The sequence below is a fragment of the Notolepis coatsorum genome, assembly GCF_963971535.1.
Source record: "Notolepis coatsorum genome assembly, chromosome: 13".
In the NCBI taxonomy this organism is placed as follows: Eukaryota; Metazoa; Chordata; class Actinopteri; order Aulopiformes; family Paralepididae; genus Notolepis; species Notolepis coatsorum.
Genome location: NC_140177.1, coordinates 67538503 through 67561189, shown reverse-complemented (window position 1 = coordinate 67561189; position 22687 = coordinate 67538503). Strand labels below are relative to the sequence as shown.

The following is a 22687-nucleotide window of genomic DNA, read 5'->3' as shown; positions in this document are numbered from 1 at the left end:
GGTACATACATTGTGCTATTTACTTGGCTAGAACAGGTCTTTGCTTCAATTGCTGCAACGTGCGGCTTCTTGAAACTGGTACGTGATTCTGGAAAAAGAAAGAAAAAAGGGGGGAGGGTCGACATTAATGTGCTGCATTGCAATGTGCAGGGTGAAACGCTTGCATAATTCTACATTTTGATCAATATCAAGAGAGTCCATTATTATATTATTGTTATATTGTTCATTAGAAAATACCATGTATATAACCAAACGTCTAACTATATAGTCAATGTAATGGTACATAAATTGTGGTATTTACTTGGCTAGAACAATTAAGTCTTTGCTTCAATTGCTGCAACATGCGGCTTCTTGAAACTGGTACGTGATTCTGGAAAAAGAAAGAAAAAAGGGGGGAGGGTCCTGATTAATGTTCTGCATTGCAATGTGCAGGGTGAAACGCTTGCATAATTCTACATTTTGATCAATATCAAGAGAGTTCATTATTATATTATTGTTATATTGTTCATTAGAAAATACCGTGCATATAACCAAACATCTAACTATATACTATCTGTATGTCATGCATGTCCCTCCCTATGCCATAAATGTCATCATGTGTATGTCATAAATGTCACTATGAATTGAAAATGGGGGACCCTGATGTAAACGAGACAAAAACGTCTTTCTCTGGTCTGCATCCCCTTAACAATTGTGTGTATTGAGCCATATTGTATTGTACCCCTTCTGCAATCTGTTAAATAAAGTTTTCATTCATTCATTCAACATTAGCAGGACCAGTGGCACGCCAAACAGCCTGCAAACTACCTGGCGTTCTATCGCCATGCTCTAAGACAAACTCTAACCTTAACCAACTTAGAAAGAGTGCCTAAGCTTAAAGGGGAGATGAAGCATATAGCGATATAAACATAGTCATAGCATCAAATTAGTATTTAGATAAGCCACAGAAAAAAATCACGTTATAAAAATAAGCAGTTTCTAAGAAAAAACGATTTGTTATGTGAAGCGCTTTATCAACATGGGCGCCGCCATTTTGTTTGGTGACATCACCGTCGCGGTGCATTTAGCTAGCTGGCTACCTAGCCGCAGCCGGGATTCAAAGCCAACTAACCGGCTAACCCAGCTCGCTAAATACTGCATGTAGCTAGCAGAACTGTAAAATTTGTTTGAACAGCCAGGAGCAATACAAAAAGAAACACGCGGTCCCGTTGTCTGGTAGGCAACGTTGCATTTACGGATCCACGTGTTTACTAGGCCAGCTAGCGCGTGCTTCCTTGACTACTTCCTGTTCACCCAATAAGCATGCTTTTGATTGGCTGAGTCGCACAACGTCATTCAGTACCAACGCACGCAATTGGACCACGCAATTTCTATTCGTTTGGCGCTAGAATATTTACATCGAAATAACTTAAACAACCGTACGATTCCACTTGCACACTCTCCAGAGTTATATTAAGCACACGCTAACGAATATTCATGAATATTTATCTTAGTTGACGTATATATATATTTACCTACCAAACTGCAGCATAAGCACATGCACAACGCCGTCAAGATCCACTGGTCACACTCACAATAACGTTATTTTTCACAGAACACAGTTAAGATAAAAGTAATATAGCCAAAACGTACTGTAAAGCACTCAGTAGAATCAAATCCGGGGGATCCAGACGTGCTGTTCTGTTGCCATGCAGTTCACATTGAGAGAGTGCTCAGCTGCATGCTGGGACGTACCATATCTGTTTAAATTGGGGGGGGGAATTCGGATCGGTCCAACGTAATGACGACAAACAGCATACATTGAACAGCATACGTTGATTCAACATTTATTAGATATTGGCATTTCAATCATTAAAATGCAACCACAAAACAATATTGATTCAATGATATGTTTTCAACATTAGTCAATTGCTTCAGCGGTTAATGGGTGATTCACCATCAATCGTCGACCTTAACCAAAAATCAAGCATGTTGACCATAAATCAACATTGAATTAACACCTTTTGCTATCTGCCGGACGAGAGAGGTGGAGAGAGTTAGTAATCCTGGTGGTGATAACCCGGAGGGGTTCTGTAGCGAGGAGTGGTCGACCGCTGCGTGGTGATGAGGGCGGGAAGTGCTGCCCGGTCTGATTGGCGCTACCAGTCTGCTCCTGCAGACCAGATGCTCCGCTGTGGTGTATCCGAGTGTCTCCTCCGCTCAGTAGTGAGCATGCAGACAGCCAGACTAAAGACACGCTGTCCGCCTCTGTACAACAGGCTTGGACTAGCGGCTACTGAGCTAGAGCTAGCACAATGACTGGTTGTGTGCCTCTGTACAGAGTCCCTTCAGCACAGACCCTAGCTAAATGTCCTCCGGTCTGTGCTATATCGTCCAATATGTCCAGTACAGAACAGCTAGCAACGCATGAGCAACGGGCTACGTTAGATATTAGCTCCGAGCTAGCTAGCTTATGCTAACTGCTAACGATAATGGGAAATACTATAGTTAGCTGTAATCCGCTAATCCCTGACGTTTACTAAACATCTAATTAGCTGATTACTAAAACTCACACTCTCTTGGTGGAATAATGTCCGCGTGGTAAGCAGCTTTACATCCCTGGTCAAAATATAGGTGACCTTAACGTTGGATGCACTTCTCTTTCTCCTATACAAGTCTGGGCAAGTTCAACATTACAGGAAGTGACGCACGATATTAACACTTTGGATGCCACGGACGATATAACATGTGTTATCAGCCCGCCCCCTGAATGCCCAGCACGACAATTATCGTTTTATTTTTTTATTAGCAGCCCCATCAGGAGCTCAGATGTGAAAAAGTGCCCCCTATCGTCTCCCAGATGGTAATGCACCCATTTGGAATGGACTCAATGAAAATAGATGAGAAAGAAAAATCCGGCGTCTAGGGGGTGTAGTGGGCAAGGCGCTCGCCACCAATGCAGGAGACGCTGGGTTCGAGCCCAGCTCTCCGCATTGCTATCAGCTTGGCTGGTTGTTCATACTAACACAATTGGCAGTTAGGGGTGGGAAAGCTGATGGGTGGGGATCGGACGTTGTGGACAGCGACTCCTACAGGTCGGTTGGTGCGCCTGCGCAGCAGAATCAGGAAGCGACAGGGGTGGCGTGTCCCTCCCACGCAGACCCCCGCCGCTGAGAGATCGCGCTGTGCAGGTGAAAAGATGCGACGGCTGCTTCCTCGAGTACCGGAGGGGACACGTGATGTAAAGCTTCGTCCACATTGCAGCCGGCTTGTGGGAGGCATGGCCTAACAGCGTTCGAGACAGGGGAGGGTAGAATTGGACGATACGAAATTGGGATGGGAGAAAAATAGAAAATGGGAGAAAAAAAGTAGATAAAAAAAAAGAAAAAAGAAATCCGGAATCCACATTTTACTTCTCACGCATGTACCCCGAGCCGATCGGATTCATTGTCGAGCATCAGAACAGCGTGGAATATGTGTTTACAGTATGTAGCATTGGATCAATAAAAGGATCGATATTTGGAATGGCGATCAGGAATTGGAATAATTTGGATACCATCTGATCTCAGATAAGGAATCTATTTTACCAGTCTTAGGATAATCAGACCTGTTTTCACGGAGATATAAGCTTTTCCCCTATATGTGATATGGCTGTTTGGCTGTGCGAGCGATCAGGAAATATATCAGATCAGATATCAGAGCGCCTATATAGCGCCTATATAGCGTGCATACGTATTCCTTCAGAATCAGGAATAATATGCTATTATGTTATAATTAGGTGAGACAGACAGAGAATAATATCCCCGACACTGTCCTTTTAACTTTTTGCCATCCTCTGCAACATACGGTTATCCTATAACCATAGTTATATATCGTATTAGCTTACGCTCTGCTCGTAGTGGAACATATCCCATAGCCAGTCTAATACTGAATAAATTTCTTCACATGTACACACCCATCCGCCTGGCCACACCCCCATCCGCTCCTCTACATAAGCGGGGATGTGGCGATACTACATTTACATTTTTTACATTTAGTCATTTAGCTGACGCTTTTATCCAAAGCAACTTACAAGTTCTGTACGACAAGACAGCAAGAAGGGTACAACTCTATCAGCTGAGTAACAATGTTCATCAAGTGTTGCGTGTTACAGTGTAGGTTAGTTTATTAGGACAAGTGCATGACAGTAAGGTTAGTCAGGGTTAGATTTTTTTTTTTTTTTTTAACAGCTCCTTCCCTATTTTCACCACCGACAAGTGTCTGTATACACCACTTGAGTTTAGCGCCGAAATAGTTGTTGGAAAGGAGCTACGTGGACATTGTATCTTATTTTTTCTCTCTCTCGCCAATTTTCGAGAAAAGCTAAATCATAATGTCTGCACCTTCGGGGGGTTCGAACGCTCACAACGTCACCCTTCACCAGCGTTTCTCCATTGCCGCGTCCGCCGTGCATCGTGGGGCTGCTCTGACTCCACGGTCGTGGCAGTCAGATACGCCCGAGCGGCGCCCGGTGGTGAGTCTGCCTCTCCGAGGGGCCGTTGAGCCGCCGTCTCCCGTGAGATGGCCTGGTTCCGGCCCTGGTTCCCCCGCCAGTGGACGGTCGGCCGAAAGGCCGACAGCTCCTCTGGTGCCTGGGGATTTGCGACGCAGGCTCTTCGCCTTTGCTCGCTCCCGTCATAGGGCGGCGAGCTGCAGGGGCGAACGGCCTGGCTTTGGGGATGTGCTGGAGCCGAACGAGAGTGCTCTTGCGCTGTCTCTGTTTCCGATGGAAACTGAGGATCACATGGAGGGAGCGAGATCGCTCTTGTTTGATGCCCCAATGGATTCGTATCATTCTCCCCCTCGGGGTGTGGCAGGGAGTGTTGCGTCTCCTTGGGGTCCCTTGTTCTCCGGTGTTGGGTTAAAACCTCTGACCCTGAGACAAGATGCCCAGCTATCTGCCGCGTCCGATGGTGGCGCCCGACATGGCAGCCTCCCGACATGGCAGCCTCCCGTACGTGAGGGACGTGAGTGACGTGGAGGGAGGTGCGCAAGGGGAGTTGCGTGCCTTGTTTCCCGAGCTCATGACGGCCGCCGCAGCCGCTAATGGCGTGGCTTTGCTGCAGCCTCTGCCTGCACCTATTCCTGATGACATGATAGGTCATCTCTGGCAACGTCGTCCTGTGAGAGAGACGGGCGTTGTCTGCCCATTCTTCCTGTCAATGGAGGCCTACGTGAAACAGGGACAGGTAATCTCCCGCATCACTGGCCTTACCCCTGCCTACGTGCCAGTCACGCGGGTGGCGGGTTTGGTCCAGGGACTAAAGGATGGGGTGCCTCGGCTTGATAGCCCGATGACATCCATTCTTTGTCCCGAAGTGGTGTGGGAGCCATTGCGGAAGCCGGTTCCCCAAGGGAAATCGGCTAGGCAGATGGCTAACTGGAGTGACCAGGCGTACATCGCCACGACTCAGAGCCTAGCTGCGACGTCCAACATTGTGCAGCTAGCTCCGCTACATGTCGGGGATGATGGTGGGGGGTCGGTATTGGACGACCATCAACAGTACCTTCACGCCCAGGCGGCTGGAGCCATCCTGCACCTTACCCAGCTGCAGGCGATAGCCGCCGGGAAGGGGCGCGCCCTGGCCACTCTGTCCCAGCGTCACCTTTGGCTGGAGCAGGCGAGGGTGCCGGAACAGAAGAGGATTCCCCTGCTCACAGCCCCCCTCTCCGATGCTGGGCTCTTCGGGTCGACCATGCAGCAGATGACGGCTGCCTGCAGAGAGATGGAGGAGGAGCGCGCTGTGCTCCAACCCCATTTCCCCCGACCCGATGCCACCGGTGATGGCCGACGGAAACAACGCCGGCAGAGGACCGCAAACGTTGCCTCCGCCACCACCGCCGCAGCTGCTGGGCCTTCGTCCAAGAACGCCAAGAGTGGAGGGAGTGCCTCATCCGCCGCAGCCAGCCGCTCCACGCCCGGAGGTGACGGTAGGGATCGACGTGACCAGGCGCCCCAGAACGTCCCTCCGGGCCGGCTCCCCATGGGGGCAAGCACCGTGCTGCACACGGCAGGCGCCGCTAGTGACTCTCCCCTGTTTACCCCTGTTCCCTTCCCCGCCCCAACATATAATTTTGTTACTAAATAAAAGGTCCCTCCTGGTGGGGGACTGTTTTTTGTTACAAAATGTGTTTTTATTCACTGTTATATATTGGGGATACGTGTATAAACCCTCACCTAGCTGTGGGGTTGTGTGTTGTTTAAGTGAGTAGGACAGTTTTCTTATAAATCGTTCTGGTCGCTATATATATATGTGTGCTTGGCAAGGCCTGTGGCTAGCACTCGGTCGAAAGACTTGTCTTCCCTCTCCATGAAGAAGACTGTGTTCTTCTTGTAATGGTAAATTGTACCGTTTTATCTGAGGGGGTTGTGTGTATTCTGTTACATTGGAAACATGGCATTGAGTCCACAACAGAAGTGCTCGTATATGTAGCTTGTACCGAGGTCTTGACCCTCTCTTAAACGTATGTGTTTTTTCTTAGACATAAAACACAGGTGACTTGTTTCGCACATGAGCCTAAAGCCTTGTATATAAAACCTGTTCGCAAACGAGTTATCGTCTGTGGCTGGCGTGCATTGGTTTAGCTTATCCTAGTGGATATACGCTTTTCATGTAGCATGCTGGCTACGCGGGTATCATCGCTGCTGGTTGTTTTTCATCGTATCATCGGGGTCATGAGGGGGTGAACTGATAAACCTCAAGTTTCAAGTTTCTTTATTAGTTGTCATAAAGAAGTACAGAATACTTTTATACAAAATGCTTTTTCTGTTACGCTCCAGAGACTGTGCTAGACAAAAATAGATAAGTATAAAATAAAATAAGTATAGCAGTATAAAATATAAGTCACGTACGTAGACACAAGTGTTCAGTATGTACATATGTACAATGTTCAATGCAGAGTAGAAGTAACTGAGTTACCATACAATATACTATACAATATACTAATATACAATATACTATATAGTGCAAATGGGAAATGGGATGAGGTACAATTTAGGTACAATTTACAGTAAGGTGTAATGAGGTATGGGTTGTAGTGCAAATTCTTTACCAATAAATATAAAGTGTGTTTAGGTATTCTAAAGTGTGTAAAGTGGGTGCTGCAGTGAGTTGTTTGTTTAAAGTGAGTGTGTGCGTGTGGATGTGTGTGCTGTGAGTGCATTTGATGGTTGTTATATAGTGTTATTGTTCGTTGAGCATCCTGATGGCCTGGGGATAGAAGCTTCTTCTGAGTCTTTCTGTGATTGCCATGAGCAGCAGTCAGGCAAGCGATACCGGAGTCTCATGGCAAGCACAGAAAGACTCAGAAGAAGCTTCTATCCCCAGGCCAGCAGTCAGTTTTTTCTGATTGGTCAGGGGGTTGGGCCTCATGTCCTTCGGGGCTTCCTGTCGCACTGTTTGGTCAGCACGTCACAGGGTAGGGAGAGGGGGGGGGGAGGGAGTTCCCTGGTCCCACGCCATATTTGGGCAGGTGGGTCACGGAATTCCCCCCGCCATATAGTACGTCACTGAGCGCATTTCTATTGGTTGTGAGACTTCCGTGAGTTCTTTTCAGGCTCCATGTTGTGGACCTTTGTTGTTGTCAAGATGAGTTATGCGGTGCGTGTGAACTTAAAGAAAAGTTTTCTGCTCTGCGCTCTGTTGCATGTCTTGAGCTTTTGGTCACTTAGTAGCTCAATGTTACATATATCTTTTTAAATTGTTACTCATGTGGGAAGTCTCTCTGGGGGTTCCCTGTCTCCTCTCTTTATACAGAGCCGTTTTGACAGGGGTGTTTTTTCCCTCAGACGCGTCATATGGGACCCCTATCTGTGTCTCTTGGCCGGCTTCCTGCCGCTCTCCCAGGCGGCTTGGAGGGAACGTTATCTGGGTTCTTGTTAGAATTACCATTGATATGTTTTGGGTCTCGACGTGTACATAGTGCTGGCCCTGGGTGCTTCTGTGTGGAATCACAAGTGGGCTTGCGCGCCTTGGTTGCTCATCATTGAAACGGTGTTTTCATGGGGCAACTGGGATGGAGTTTGTCTCTTCCGAGCGCCAGTGTACTAGATTAGTCTCGATGAATTCTCGTTCATCTCTGGGGGGAGAAAACGGAATAGATCTGGGCTGGGTCCTCCTTCGCGCTCCGCTGCTACGGCCTTGCCACAGGGTTGGGTTCTTGACCTTGACCCCATGATATTAGGGATTGGGATGGGATATGTTCCACTACGAGCAGAGCGCTCGCTATACTCATATAACTATGGTTATAGGATAACCGTATGTTATATGAGTATAGCGAGTGCTCTGCTCTAGTGGAACCCTATCTCTTATCAATCTAATACTGAATACATTTCTTCACATGTACACACCCATCCGCCTGGTCACACCGACATCCGCTCCTCTACATAAGCGGGGACGTGGCCATACTAACAGCTCCTTCCCAAGTGTGCTGGAGCTTAAAGGACTGTATGTAAATTTCACCTTAGGGGGTTGGTCGGATGCCTTAACTGCCAAACTAATTGTAACAAATTACACAATTGAGTAAACTAACTTAAAATGGAGTCACCTAGACTACAAAGAGCGAGGAAACTGTTGAATCATAATGCCATTTTTATATAAACAAGGGGGGAAAAAACATACATACAAATATTATTATTACTTTATACAATTCCTAATTAAAATACTATAGCTAAATTTAGATGGGCGCCCAAATGGTTCTACTACAGTGTTCTGGCCAACGTTGCCACGGTTACCGTTGCAGCAGAGGAACAATTCCCTCTGCCGGACGAGAGAGGTGGAGAGAGTTAGTAATCCTGGTGGTGATAACCCAGAGGGGTTCTGTAGCGAGGAGTGGTCGACCGCTGCGTGGTGATGAGGGCGGGAAGTGCTGCCCGGTCTGATTGGCGCTACCAGTCTGCTCCTGCAGACCAGATGCTCCGCTGTGGTGTATCTGAGTGTCTCCTCCGCTCAGTAGTGAGCATGCAGACAGCCAGACTAAAGACACGCTGTCCGCCTCTGTACAACAGGCTTGGACTAGCGGCTACTGAGCTAGAGCTAGCACAATGACTGGTTGTGTGCCTCTGTACAGAGTCCCTTCGGCACAGACCCTAGCTAAATGTCCTCCGGTCTGTGCTATATCGTCCAATATGTCCAGTACAGAGCAGCTAGCAACGCATGAGCAACGGGCTACGTTAGATATTAGCTCCGAGCTAGCTAGCTTATGCTAACTGCTAACGATAATGGGAAATACTATAGTTAGCTGTAATCCGCTAATCCCTGACGTTTACTAAACATCTAATTAGCTGATTACTAAAACTCACACTCTCTTGGTGGAATAATGTCCGCGTGGTAAGCAGCTTTACATCCCTGGTCAAAATATAGGTGACCTTAACGTTGGATGCACTTCTCTTTCTCCTATACAAGTCTGGGCAAGTTCAACGTTACAGGAAGTGACGCACGATATTAACACTTTGGATGCCACGGACGATATAACACGTGTTATCAGCCCGCCCCCTGAATGCCCAGCACGACAATTATCGTTTTATTTTTTTATTAGCAGCCCCATCAGGAGCTCAGATGTGAAAAAGTGCCCCCTATCGTCTCCCAGATGGTAATGCACCCATTTGGAATGGACTCAATGAAAATAGATGAGAAAGAAAAATCCGGCGTCTAGGGGGTGTAGTGGGCAAGGCGCTCGCCACCAATGCAGGAGACGCTGGGTTCGAGCCCAGCTCTCCGCATTGCTATCAGCTTGGCTGGTTGTTCATACTAACACAATTGGCAGTTAGGGGTGGGAAAGCTGATGGGTGGGGATCGGACGTTGTGGACAGCGACTCCTACAGGTCGGTTGGTGCGCCTGCGCAGCAGAATCAGGAAGCGACGGGGGTGGCGTGTCCCTCCCACGCAGACCCCCGCCGCTGAGAGATTGCGCTGTGCAGGTGAAAAGATGCGACGGCTGCTTCCTCGAGTACCGGAGGGGACACGTGATGTAAGGCTTCGTCCACATTGCAGCCGGCTTGTGGGAGGCATGGCCTAACAGCGTTCGAGACAGGGGAGGGTAGAATTGGACGATACGAAATTGGGATGGGAGAAAAATAGAAAATGGGAGAAAAAAAGTAGATAAAAAAAAAGAAAAAAGAAATCCGGAATCCACATTTTACTTCTCACGCATGTACCCCGAGCCGATCGGATTCATTGTCGAGCATCAGAACAGCGTGGAATATGTGTTTACAGTATGTAGCATTGGATCAATAAAAGGATCGATATTTGGAATGGCGATCAGGAATTGGAATAATTTGGATACCATCTGATCTCAGATAAGGAATCTATTTTACCAGTCTTAGGATAATCAGACCTGTTTTCACGGAGATATAAGCTTTTCCCCTATATGTGATATGGCTGTTTGGCTGTGCGAGCGATCAGGAAATATATCAGATCAGATATCAGAGCGCCTATATAGCGTGCATACGTACACATACTATCGATTACCTAGCGTTTATTTGAAAACGATTCATAAATAGGCTGAAAAATTTGAAAGTTTTTTGTGTATTCTAGAATATTCCGTTTATTATGGAATCTTTTTATTTTCCTTGAAAACGAGGGCTTTTCAAGATGCTATAAAACGGAAATGAACAGATAAAAAAACAATCCGCTTCGCCAATGTTGACTGGAAAATGAGTCATTGATAAGCGACGGGCAGATTAGACACATAGCCATAATTTAAAACATAGATTAGGCGATATTAACACTAACATTGAAGTGGATGATGGGCATTCAAGGGGGTAAAAAGGAAAACACGGCCGGCTCTGAAAGTGTTAAAACACTTCCACCTCGGCCCAGTAGATGGCAGCACTGTCACATAACATGAGATGCCAACAGTAGGCAGACGGTGTAAACAGTATGTGGTAAATAATAACTGAGCTCCCACATATTAAACAGGTCTAATGAACTTAGAGGGGGAAATCTTAGGTCTATTTCTACCTAACTGCAGACCCTTCAGCACACCAAGTCTTTCACCACCGAAGGCGAAGACCACGGGGTCCTCAGTGAGTCAGAGCAGAGCGCTCGCTATACTCATATAACTATGGTTATAGGATAACCGTATGTTATATTATCGTATAGCTTACGCTCTGCTCTAGTGGAACACAGGAGCTGAGCAGAGCGGAAGCTCGACAAATGTACCCGCTGAGGCCCCCCACAACCATCAGAACCGGGGAGGACCCGAGCTCCGGACCCCCCTAGAGGGGGACGGGAGGGAATCGGATCCGACTGTGCGAAGAGGGTTTAGCAACTCAAACGCACAGGGTGAGCAGATCGTGAGACTTACCTTCACACAGAAGGACCCGCGACTACTCAGGCGCGCATCCCACATGTCACTAGGGAACGAACGCACACACAAAAAAATTTAAAAAACCTGTTACAGCCCCTAACATCACGGGGTCAAAGGTCAAGAACCCAACCCCGTGGCAAGGTCATAGCAGCGGAGAGCGGAGGAGGACCCAGCCCCAGGAACAGCCTGAGGGGGGGGTCCTGGTGAGGCCAACGATGCCGTAGCATCGAGACCCCACCAGACGGTTACTAGTGACACCACCCCCCACATCGCCAGCGTATCAAACAGGGCCCAATCCAAGAGCAGGCCCTTCCCCCCTACAGCACGCCGCCCTGAAGCACTCCACAGAGTCTACACCCCCACAACACTGTGGGACCAGTCGGCGCACCGGGGAGACAACCCCCAAAGAGGTTGATCCCTCAAACCTGGCAACAGGTCAAGAGCGTAACTCACTAGACAGGCGCCTAAGGGGTCTACTGAGAACAGCACCCCGGCGGAAGGGGCGTTCGGTATGCTGTGCACCATGTCGCAGCCTCCACAAAACCCGACCCCCTAGAGAGGCTGAGGCAGAGAAGGCTGACACGATTGGCAGATGTCATGAAAAGTGCGGGGGCACACTCGCAGGCAGACGGGGTCAAGCCCGGCCTAAACCCGAGAGTCGACTCTGCTACCAACACACCAGGGAACCAACCACCCCCCTATGTTTAGTTTAACAGGAGGCAGTTGTTCCCTTAACCCCCCCAAGAAAAACTCCGAAACACAACTGCGCGTATACACCGGCTATACAGGCAGTACAAGCGTTTCAGTTTTCAAGAAGGGTTTAACCCAGGCCAACAGGTCGACGAGAACGAGTCCGGACCTGGGCCCGGCGGACCGGGACGTACACAGGGACACCAGAAGGGTACAATAGAACCACCTCGACAGCCCCCTCCCAGCCCCGCCAAGCTGGGAGGGGCGAAAAAGAATGGAGAAGGACCAGGCTCCTTAGGACAGCGCAAGGTACAACACAATATGGACCAAGCAACTGCAAAGGATAACTCGTAGTGACGTAATCACGAACACACCTCCATAACATCAAACCCGGCGACGCCCGGGCCAACCCGGCATTTCCCCCCGAAAAAAGCACAAAGTCCTTCAGGGTACCAGAACAGCAGATCTGCGGGTTAACTGGCCTGGTCCGGCGCGACCAGAACCAGTCCTGTGTCCTAATCACGCCACCATCCCCAGTCCTAAGAGGGGGGTAGGTACGCGTGTCGATCTAAAACATCACAGAGGGCGCCACCAAGATGGTCAGAACATGAACGCACCGCGCCCGGCGGCCCACCCCATGGGCATGAGACCCCTCCGCCAATGTTTCGATCTACTCCGTCATCTCCCCCCAGAGATGAGCGAGAATTCGTCGAGACTAACCTAGTACACTGGCGCTCGGAAGAGATCAAATCTCCATCCCTGTTGCTCTACAAAAAACGCAGTTTCTATAATGAGCAACCAAGGCGTGCCAGCCCATGCGTGGTTCCACACTGAAGCACCCAGGGCCAGCGCTACGTACACACGTCGAGACCCAAAACACATCAATGGCAATTCTAACAAGAACCCATATAACGTTCCCTCCATGCCGCCTGGGACGAGCGGTAGGAAGCTGGCCAAAAGACACAGATATGGGCCCCATATGACGCGTCTGAGGGAAAGAAACCCTGTCAACACTGCTCTGTATAAAGAGAGGGGACAGGAACCCCCAGAGAGACCTCCCACGTGAGTAATAATTGAAAAGATATATGTAAACATTGAGCTACGTGACCAAAAGCTCAACACATATGCAATAGAGAGCAGAGCAGAAAACAAAGTTTCCACGCACCGCATAACTCGATCTTGACAATGACAGCAGGTCCACAACATGGAGCCTGAAAAAAACTCACGGAAGCCTCACGACCAATAGAAACGCGCCCAGTGACGTATTCTATGGCCGGGGAAATTCCGTGACCCACCTGCCCAAATATGGCGTGGGACCAGGTCACTCCCCCCCCCCCCCTCTCCCCACCATGTGACGCGCTGACCCGACAACGTAACAGGAAGACCGAAGAACAGGAGGTCCAACCCCCTGGCCAATCAGAAAACGGGGGGGAGGGATTTATCAGTTCACCCCCTTATGACCCCATACCCCGGATACGATGAAAACAAACAAGCAGCGATGATACCAGTTTACCTAACATGCTACATGAAAAGCGTATATCCACTAGGATAAGCTCAACCATCTGCACGCCAGCCACAGACGATAAACTCGTTTGCGAAAAAACTGGTTTTTATACAAGGCTTTAGGCTCATGTGCGAACACGTCACCCGTCTTTATATACTTCACCAACTAAAGAGAAACACAGACGTTTAAAGAGAGGGTCAAAAATACCTCCACTGGGGCTTCGAACAAGAGAGCTCTCGCCCCCTCCATATGATCCTCAGTCTCCATCGGAAATGGAGACGAGGCAAGAGAACTCTCGTCCGGCTCCAGCACAACATCAAAGCCTGGCCGTTTGCCCCTGCTGCTCGCCGCCTTACGACGAGAGCGAGCAGAGGCGAAGAGTCTGCGTCGCAAATCCCCTGCCACCAGAGGAGCTGTCGGCCTATCGTCTGACTGTCCACTGGCGGGGGAAACAGGGCCGGAACCAGGCCATCTCACGGGAGATGGAGGCTCAACGGCCCCTCGGAGAGGCAAACTCACCACCGGGCGCCGCCTGGGCATATCTGACCGCCACGACCGTGGAGCCAGAGACGCCCCAGGACGCACGGAGGACGCCGCAATGGAGAAGCGCTGGTGAAGGGTGACGTTGTGAGCGTCCAAACCCTCCGAAGGTGCAAACATTATGTCTTAGCTTTTCTCGTAAATTGGCGAGAGAGAGAAAAATAAGATACAATGTCCACGTAGCTCCTTTCCAACAACTATTTCGGCACTAAACTCAAGTGGTGTATACAGACACTTGTCGGTGGTGAAAATAGGGAAGGAGCTGTTAGTATGGCCACATCCCCGCTTATGTAGAGGAGCGGATGTGGGTGTGGCCAGGCGGATGGGTGTGTACATGTGAAGAAATGTAAAAAAATTTAAATGGGAGAAAAAGTGGATAAAAAAAAATAAAGCTTCACGTAAACTAAAGTTTATTGTATTTAACCTGATCTATTATATACTGTATAGTGTGTACTGTATACTATCTACATCTTCATTATATATCACTGGTAACAACATGGTTTTGTACTTTAACCCTCTGTAGCTGAAGGGGAAAGATGGTGGCAGCATTGGTCGCATCACCAAGCAGTGGAGCGGCCTTCTGAAAGAGGCCTTCACAGACACAGACAACTTTGGCATCCAGTTTCCCCTGGATATGGACGTAAAGATGAAGGCTGTGTTAATGGGAGCCTGCTTCCTCATTGTAAGTCTTTACAATGCGCAGCGTTCGACACGGTAGACCACGGCATCCTATTAGACAGGCTCAGGGAGTGGGTGGGCCTCACCGGGAGCACCTTAAGTTAGTTTACCTCCTACCTTCAGGAGAGAAGTTTTGCCGTGGCTGTTTAAATCAGACCCTTCACCCCTCTCGTGCGGCATACCACAGGGATCTGTGCTTGTGCCAATCCTTTGTGCGCTCTACATGCTCCCCCTAGGCCTTCTCATCAGCTCATTTAAGGGCATCTCCTACCACTGCTACGCGGATGACATCCAATTATATTTCTCCTTCAAACCTGAAAACGTAGACAAATTAAATATCCTGCACGAGTCGAAAGTTGGATGGGTAGCAATTTCCTGCAGCTCAATGCGGCAAAAATAGAGGTACTGATCATAGCACCAGATAGCATTGCCTCAAAAGTAGCCTCGCACATGGGTTCCCTTAAAAGCAATGTGCGCCCCCACTTAAGACCTCTGGGTCATCTTCAATCTGGACAAATATGTCAAAAATCTGACTCGCAATTGTCTCTTTCACTTAAGAAACATTTCAAAACTCCGGTCCATCATATCGCACAACGAGCTGGAGACGGCTGTACGCGCCTTTATCTCTTCCAGACTCGATTATTGTAATAAACTCTTCATCTGTCTAAATAAGAAATCCATTGTTCAACTTCAGTTGGTCCAAAACGCTGCTGCCAGGCTACTCACTAGGTCAAAAAAATCATGCCACATCACCCCCATCCTTGCTTCCCTGCACTGGCTCCCGGTAAACACCAGGATACATTTGAACCCCTTCACTGCCACACGACAGAAGGTTAACCCTTTACTATCACACAACCGACGGTCGCAGCTGTGCACCAGTGAACGGGTTAAGGTCCTGGTGTTCGCCTACAGAGTCCTCCATGGGCAAGCCCCCCCCCCCCCCTACATTAATGAGCTCATTCACCCACTTTACTTACTTGTTTTGCTTAAACCTTCACTATGCAGTTTTTCCATGAAAACAATGTTGCTTCTTTAGCAAGCAAGAAGAAATCCTCCCAACAGTGATGCATGAAACACAGTGAAGCCTGACTGCCAGTTTCATTTCTACAGTGATGCATGAAACACAGTGAAGCCTGACTGCCAGTTTCATTTCTACAGTGATGCATGAAACACAGTGAAGCCTGACTGCCAGTTTCATCTCTACAGTGATGCATGAAACACAGTGAAGCCTGACTGCCAGTTTCATTTCTACAGTGATGCATGAAACACAATGAAGCCTGACTGCCAGTTTCATCTCTACAGTGATGCATGAAACACAGTGAAGCCTGACTGCCAGTTTCATTTCTACAGTGATGCATGAAACACAGTGAAGCCTGACTGCCAGTTTCATCTCTACAGTGATGCATGAAACACAGTGAAGCCTGACTGCCAGTTTCATTTCTACAGTGATGCATGAAACACAGTGAAGCCTGACTGCCAGTTTCATTTCTACAGTGATGCATGAAACACAGTGAAGCCTGACTGCCAGTTTCATCTCTACAGTGATGCATGAAACACAGTGAAGCCTGACTGCCAGTTTCATTTCTACAGTGATGCATGAAACACAGTGAAGCCTGACTGCCAGTTTCATCTCTACAGTGATGCATGAAACACAGTGAAGCCTGACTGCCAGTTTCATCTCTACAGTGATGCATGAAACACAGTGAAGCCTGACTGCCAGTTTCATTTCTACAGTGATGCATGAAACACAGTGAAGCCTGACTGCCAGTTTCATTTCTACAGTGATGGGGAAGCGACTCTGATTGTTTTACACTGGAAGAAGTTTAACTGCAGCAAAACTGCAGGACCCTCAAGAGAAATACAATTTGGTTGAAGTTACTAAGTACAACTTTGTATAAAAAAGTGACAACTGCAATGTATACATTTATAACATAATACATTGATAACATATAACATACAATTAACTGGCATGATTGGGGGAAACATATACCAGTCAATTGAAAGTGAAAACGTAAGGGATATTTCACTTTAGTAGAAACTGTAAAAAATAATTTACAAATAAGATAGCAACCACTGCTATCCCTGCCATCCTTCTGAAGTACTGTATAAACAAACTGCAGCTGTGCAGATTTAAATAAAACGGACACCTCTGAGTCAAATGTATATATTTCTATTGACATTGGATGTATCCTTTTATTAAAGCAGAACATCAACATCTCAACAACATGTGAGAAACAATTGGAGGACAACCCTTATTAGGGTTAGAAATCAAGGTTCAGGGTTAGAAATCAAGGGTCAGGGTTAGAAATCAAGGGTCAGGGTTAGAAATCAAGGGTTAGGGTTAGAAATAAAGAGAAAGAAATTGAGAATGTTTGACACTTTGTTTTCCTTTTTCCTTTTCACCTCACAGGACTTCCTGTACTTCGAGAAGAAGAGTAACAAGTAAGCAGCGCAGCTGTCTCTTCATAACAGAGGAAAATGGAGAGGAAAAAGATGGACTTTCTCTAAACTCCATCATGTGGCAAGACAAGCCAATAACAGAATATTCGGTTAATAAATAAAAATATGATATTATTTACTCATCAGTATTACCTCTTTGTATAGTTGATAAGCTGGTTTCACTTTAATTGTTTGGTTATAATTGGTTTGTAATGTACTGGTACCCACCCCTCTGGGAAGACCAAGGCCAGATTAAGAATTCAGAGGCCTCTGGGCCAGACTCTTGTGGAGGCCCCCACACACACATACACGTGCATGCACGCATGCACAGTGGCGTTTTTATATGTAAAACATTGGTGGGGCAGCCACTAACCAAGGCTACATACCAGGCAAACTACAGTAATCAAAATGACAGTAATCGTTGTTCGCAAATTTTGCACCACATATCAGGCATAGCTACAGGTAAGCCTGCATTGTTAGTCAAGTCAAGTCAAGTCAAGAGTTTTATTTGTCACGGCATACAAGTATACAATGAAATGCGGGTGGTCTTGCCCGCGATGATGTGCAATACAGTAGTACAACATATAATAGAATAAAATAAAAATAAAAACAACATTGTGCAATAAACAGGTAACATAGTGGGGCATCTCGGTATTTGTACATAAGTTATTTACAGAGCATGGAGGACATGCTAGGTCCTTTGGTAGTGCAATACACTGTTACTGTTGCTATACTATTTTTAAAGTGACCTTTCCTTTGTGGCCATAAGTGTGGGCGTGTGCAGCATGAGTGTGTGCTTGCTCATGTTAAAGTGGCTGCTAGTGTGCGAGCGTGTACAGCGTGCGTGTCGTGTGTGTGCTCATGTGTGCTTGTGTGTGGAGAGTTCAGTGTTGTGTGGCACTCAGTGTTCAGTGTTCATGGCTCTGATGGCCTGGGGGAAGAAGCTGAGCCGAAGCCTCTCTGTCCTAGTAGCTGGGGTTCGCAGGCGACTGCCTGACCTCAGCAGCTGGAACAGGCTGTTATTGAGGTGGTGAGGGTCTTTCATTATTCTGCAGGCTCTGGATTTGCACCTCTTGTTGTATAGAACCTGCAGGGGAGGTAGTGCAATACCCGTGGTACGCTCGGCTGAGCGCACTACTCTCTGTAGGGCCTTCTTGTCCTGTGCCGTGCTGTTTCCATACCAGGCAGTGATGTCTCCAGTCAAGATGCTCTCTACAGCTCCGGAGTAGAAGGACTGGAGCATTTTCCCAGATACTCTGAACTTCCTTAACTGTCTCAGGTGGTAGAGGCGCTGCTTCGCCTTTTTTACGACTGTGTCTATGTGTGTTGACCATGTCAGATCCTCTGAGATGTGGACCCCCAGGTACTTAAAGCTGCTCACCCTGTCCACGGTAGCCCCGTTTATCCTCAGTGGTGTGTGTGTCTCCTGCTGTCCTCTCCTATAATCCACGATCAGCTCCTTGGTTTTACCAATGTTCAGGAGCAGGCTGTTGTCCTGGCACCAGCGTTCCAGTACCTCAACCTCCTCCCAGTAGGCCTTCTCGTCGTTGTCCGAGATCAGCCCCACCACCACTGTGTCGTCTGAAAAACTTCACTATGGAGTTGGAGCTGAACTTGGCCACACAATCATGTGTGTAGAGTGAGTACAGCAGGGGGCTCAGAACACAGCCCTGGGGGGACCTGATGCTCAGGGTGGTGGTGTTGGAGGTCTGACCCCCCACCCTGACCGCCTGGGGTCTTTCACTCAGAAAGTCCAGTACCCAGGCGCTCAGAGTGGAGCTCAGACCCAGCTCGATCAGCTTGTCCACCAGTCTGGTGGGGACTATGGTGTTGAACGCTGAGCTGTAGTCAATGAACAACAGTCTCACATAGCCCCCCTTCTGGCGGTCAAGGTGAGAGAGGGTGCTGTGCATACCTGGGAGACCGCGTTGTCAGTGGACCTGTTTGTCCTGTATGCAAATTGCATAGGGTCCATATCACTGGGGAGGGAGGCACAAATGTGATCCTTGACCAGCCTCTCGAAACATTTCATGACCACAGAGGTGAGTGCCACCGGTCTGTAGTCATTGAGACATGTTGGGGAGGGTTTCTTCGGTACAGGGATGATGGTAGACATCTTGAAGCAGGCAGGGACCACTGACTCCGCCAGGGATTGATTAAATATTGCGGTGAACACAGGGGCTAGCTGGTTGGCACAGGACTTAAATATGCGTCCTGTTATACCATCTGGGCCAGCCGCTTTCCTGGTGTTCACCTGCATAAATGCTCTTCTCACACTGTGTTCCGACAACGAGAGAGCGTCCCCACCCCCCCGCGGTTGCCCCCCCCCCCCCCCCTCCACAACAGCCGGCGCGCCAGTGACGTCACTAGCTGTTGAGCCAGCGGCACCACCGTCTACACCAAACCGAGCGTAAAAAGAGTTGAGTTTGTCCGCGAGAGAGGCGTCGCCGCTCCCCATTGAGGGGGCGCTGACTTTGTAGTCAGTTATTGTCCTCAGTCCCCGCCATAAGCCTCTTGTGTCATTTTGTGCCATTTGTGTCTCCAGTTTATCAGCATATGTCCGTTTTGCAAGTTTTACAGCCTTGCGCAGAGTATAGACTGAAGCCTTGTACTTGTCGTATATTTTGATAAATATAGCTCCTAAAAACATACTGTGGAACTGTCCCCAAAAGATATTAAGTGCAAAAAGTGATGAAGGTTTTTTCAAGTTACAGGAGAACAGATCTTTGATGCAGAGAATAGGCATTTTGCAATAGATAATCAGTTAATTAAAGTAAGCTTTACTATGGGCAAAATGACTGTGGTACACTTTTAATCTAATAAAAGTTAATGATTAATAATTGAGACAGTAAAGTATACTGGGAACATGATGTAATTAAAGACTGGTCTCAGGATAGTGTGTGGGTGAGGGGACTTGGAATGTGAGCACTGAGACAATGGGTGGTCAACAGAGACTCTATTTACAACGGGTGTTGGCCAAATGTTGGAACAAAGGATGGAGCATATATCATGTAGTTGTTATCTCTTACCTAGCTGTCTTGTGACACAGAGGCAGACAGCTGGTCTGAGAGGTTTCAAGGCGGAACTATCTTTAAGTAACTTAGATGTATTTTTACTGGTTTAATATACTTACATTAATGTGAAACAACCTGCAAGTATTACTGTTGGACTGTATAAAGACTGATGAATGGGATGATATGAAACAATGTTGTATATAGGAGAAGAATCATTGAAGTATACAATTAAGCCTGGGTTGAATCAAGTTGGACATATTTTAAATGATAACTAAATATAACTGTTAGTAGCTATTTAACTTAAGCTAAAAGGACTGATTACAATGCTATAAAACTAGGCTGATGAGACAAACAGTGATTCTCATCTAGAACCAAATGCTTTTGAGACAAAAATAGAATGTATGTGTTTAGGGAATTAAGCAGAATTCAAAAGTATTAAGTCTATTTTTAACTAGTAAATATCCATTTGATTTGAAACAATGAAAATGAATCAGTTGGACTAAGTCCAACCTCCCTTGAGATTTGAACTATGAATGCTGGTGATTGGATGAGCCCAAATGTGTGAGGTCACTGATGACCTCACGTTGAGAGGTTTCAGCTCATTGATAAAAGGGGGGTGTGGGAAACACACGAGAGACAGAACACACACCACCCCCCCAGCGGAAGAGGACGGCGAACGGGAACAGACGAAGAAGAAGCTCTTTGAAACGAGAAAACAATCTCTTTGTTGTCGACAGGCAACAAAGAAATCAACAACTCAATGAGGCTCCACCACAGAGGCTCCATTGAAGACCATTCCTTTTAATTGTATTTGATTAGTCTAGTATTAATGACAAGCGGCATAGTGCTTGAATTCATTGATATTATTGCACATTCCACTTTAATTGAACCAGACGATTCTTGTTCACTTTTGGACCTTGAAATAAAAACAGATCTGGGAAATAGAAAACCTTTCCTTCCTCATTGATGCTTTTTCCCCGGCCGTCCTACGGACCGTGTTGGTCTTATTAGTAATAGGTTATAAGGTATATACAGAACACAACGCAGAGTAGCTTAGATAGATGGTTTTTAAGGTAAAACCCTTATTCCCTATTACGATATACTCCTCCATGTTTCCTGACTCTCTGCCCAGGTTGTAAGCAGTGGTGCGAGAGTTCAGAGCTGCTCTGATAGTACTGTCCACCCACGGTTTCTGGTTTGGGAAAACCCACACCTTTTTCATGGGGACAATACTGTCAGCGATTGTTGTTATGAAGCTCACAACGGTGTCCGCAAACTCGCTGACGTCACTGGCGCTTCCTTGAAACATATTCCAATTCGTGTCTGCGAGCGCGTCCTGAAGCGTGGCCTCTGATTCGTCGGTCCATTTTTTTGTCTCACGTGACACGCCGGCGTCACGTGATCTTTGTTTGTAAGCAGGAAATAACAAGATGGAGTCATGATCTGATGCGCTTGTAGCACCCGTCAATGGTGGAGTCGCTACAGCCTTGTAGCCGGCTCTGAACGGGGTGTAACAGTGGTCGAGTGTGTTTCTTCCTCTTGTGGAGCAGGCGATGTGTTGAAAAAAGGACGGCATCACTTTTTTCAAATTCGCCTGGTTGAAATCACCAGCTATGATCGTCGCCGCGTCTGGATGTTTGATTTGATGTTTATTGAGGTGGTCGTGTAGCTCCACCAGCGCTTTGCCAGTGTTCGCTTGTGGAGGGATATATACGGCGGTCATGATGACCGCGGTAAACTCACGGGGGAGGTGGAACGGACGGCACAGAATTGAAAGATGTTCCATGTCTGGGGAGCATGAGCTTGAGAGAACATGCACCTCTTTGGGGTTAACCCAGACATTGTTCGTGAGGAGACAGACCTCACCGCCGACGCTCTTGCCGGAGGCTGTCGTGCGATCCGCTCGTAGGACGGTGAAGGAGTCGGAGGGAGAGATGCTATTATCCGGAGTCGCTGGCTTGAGCCATGTTTCCGTGAAACACATGATGTTAATGTCTCTCATCTCCCGTTGGAAGCGGACCCTCGCTCTCAGATCATCCATCCTTCCCTCCAACGAACGTGCATTCGCCAGAAAGATGGATGGAATTGCTGGGCGGTAAGCAGATCTTTTTAACCTCAGCCTGATACCTCCACGTCTCCCTCTGTGCCTCTTCCTGCCGTTTCCTTTGTCTTTTTCTTTGTTGCCGTTGTCCCGCTTAATCTCCGTTGGACATTCTAGGCATAAAGTGTCTCCAAACTCCTCTTTGAGTCCGGAGTTTAGGTCCATAAGTGTCTGGCGGTCGTATGACATACCCGCCAGTGATGTTTTAATAAAAAAAGTAGAAAAAACAAACATAATAGCTAAAAGTGTGCACAATCGTTGCAGAGCTAAACCAGAGGCGACTGACCGGGGTCACGCCATGTTGAAACGTGAAAGCAAATTAATCTGTCCACGCTGAATTAAACCCTCTATTTTCCTCAGACTTTCCTTTTTTTGGATTTATCCATGGTTAGC

At 47.6% G+C, this 22687-nt stretch overlaps 1 protein-coding gene across 1 annotated transcript in view; it reads left to right on the top strand.

Moving 5' to 3' along the window:
- Positions 1 to 22687, top strand: part of LOC311239388 (phospholipid scramblase 1-like) — a gene marked incomplete at its 3' end in the record, with an annotated part of 84574 nt that overhangs the window by 42312 nt on the left and 19575 nt on the right. Inside the window, exons 5-6 of the mRNA XM_084327695.1 lie at positions 14586 to 14744; positions 17151 to 17182. Coding sequence (XP_084183821.1) covers positions 14586 to 14744; positions 17151 to 17182 — 191 coding nt within the window. The remainder of the gene's footprint in view (positions 1 to 14585; positions 14745 to 17150; positions 17183 to 22687) is intronic.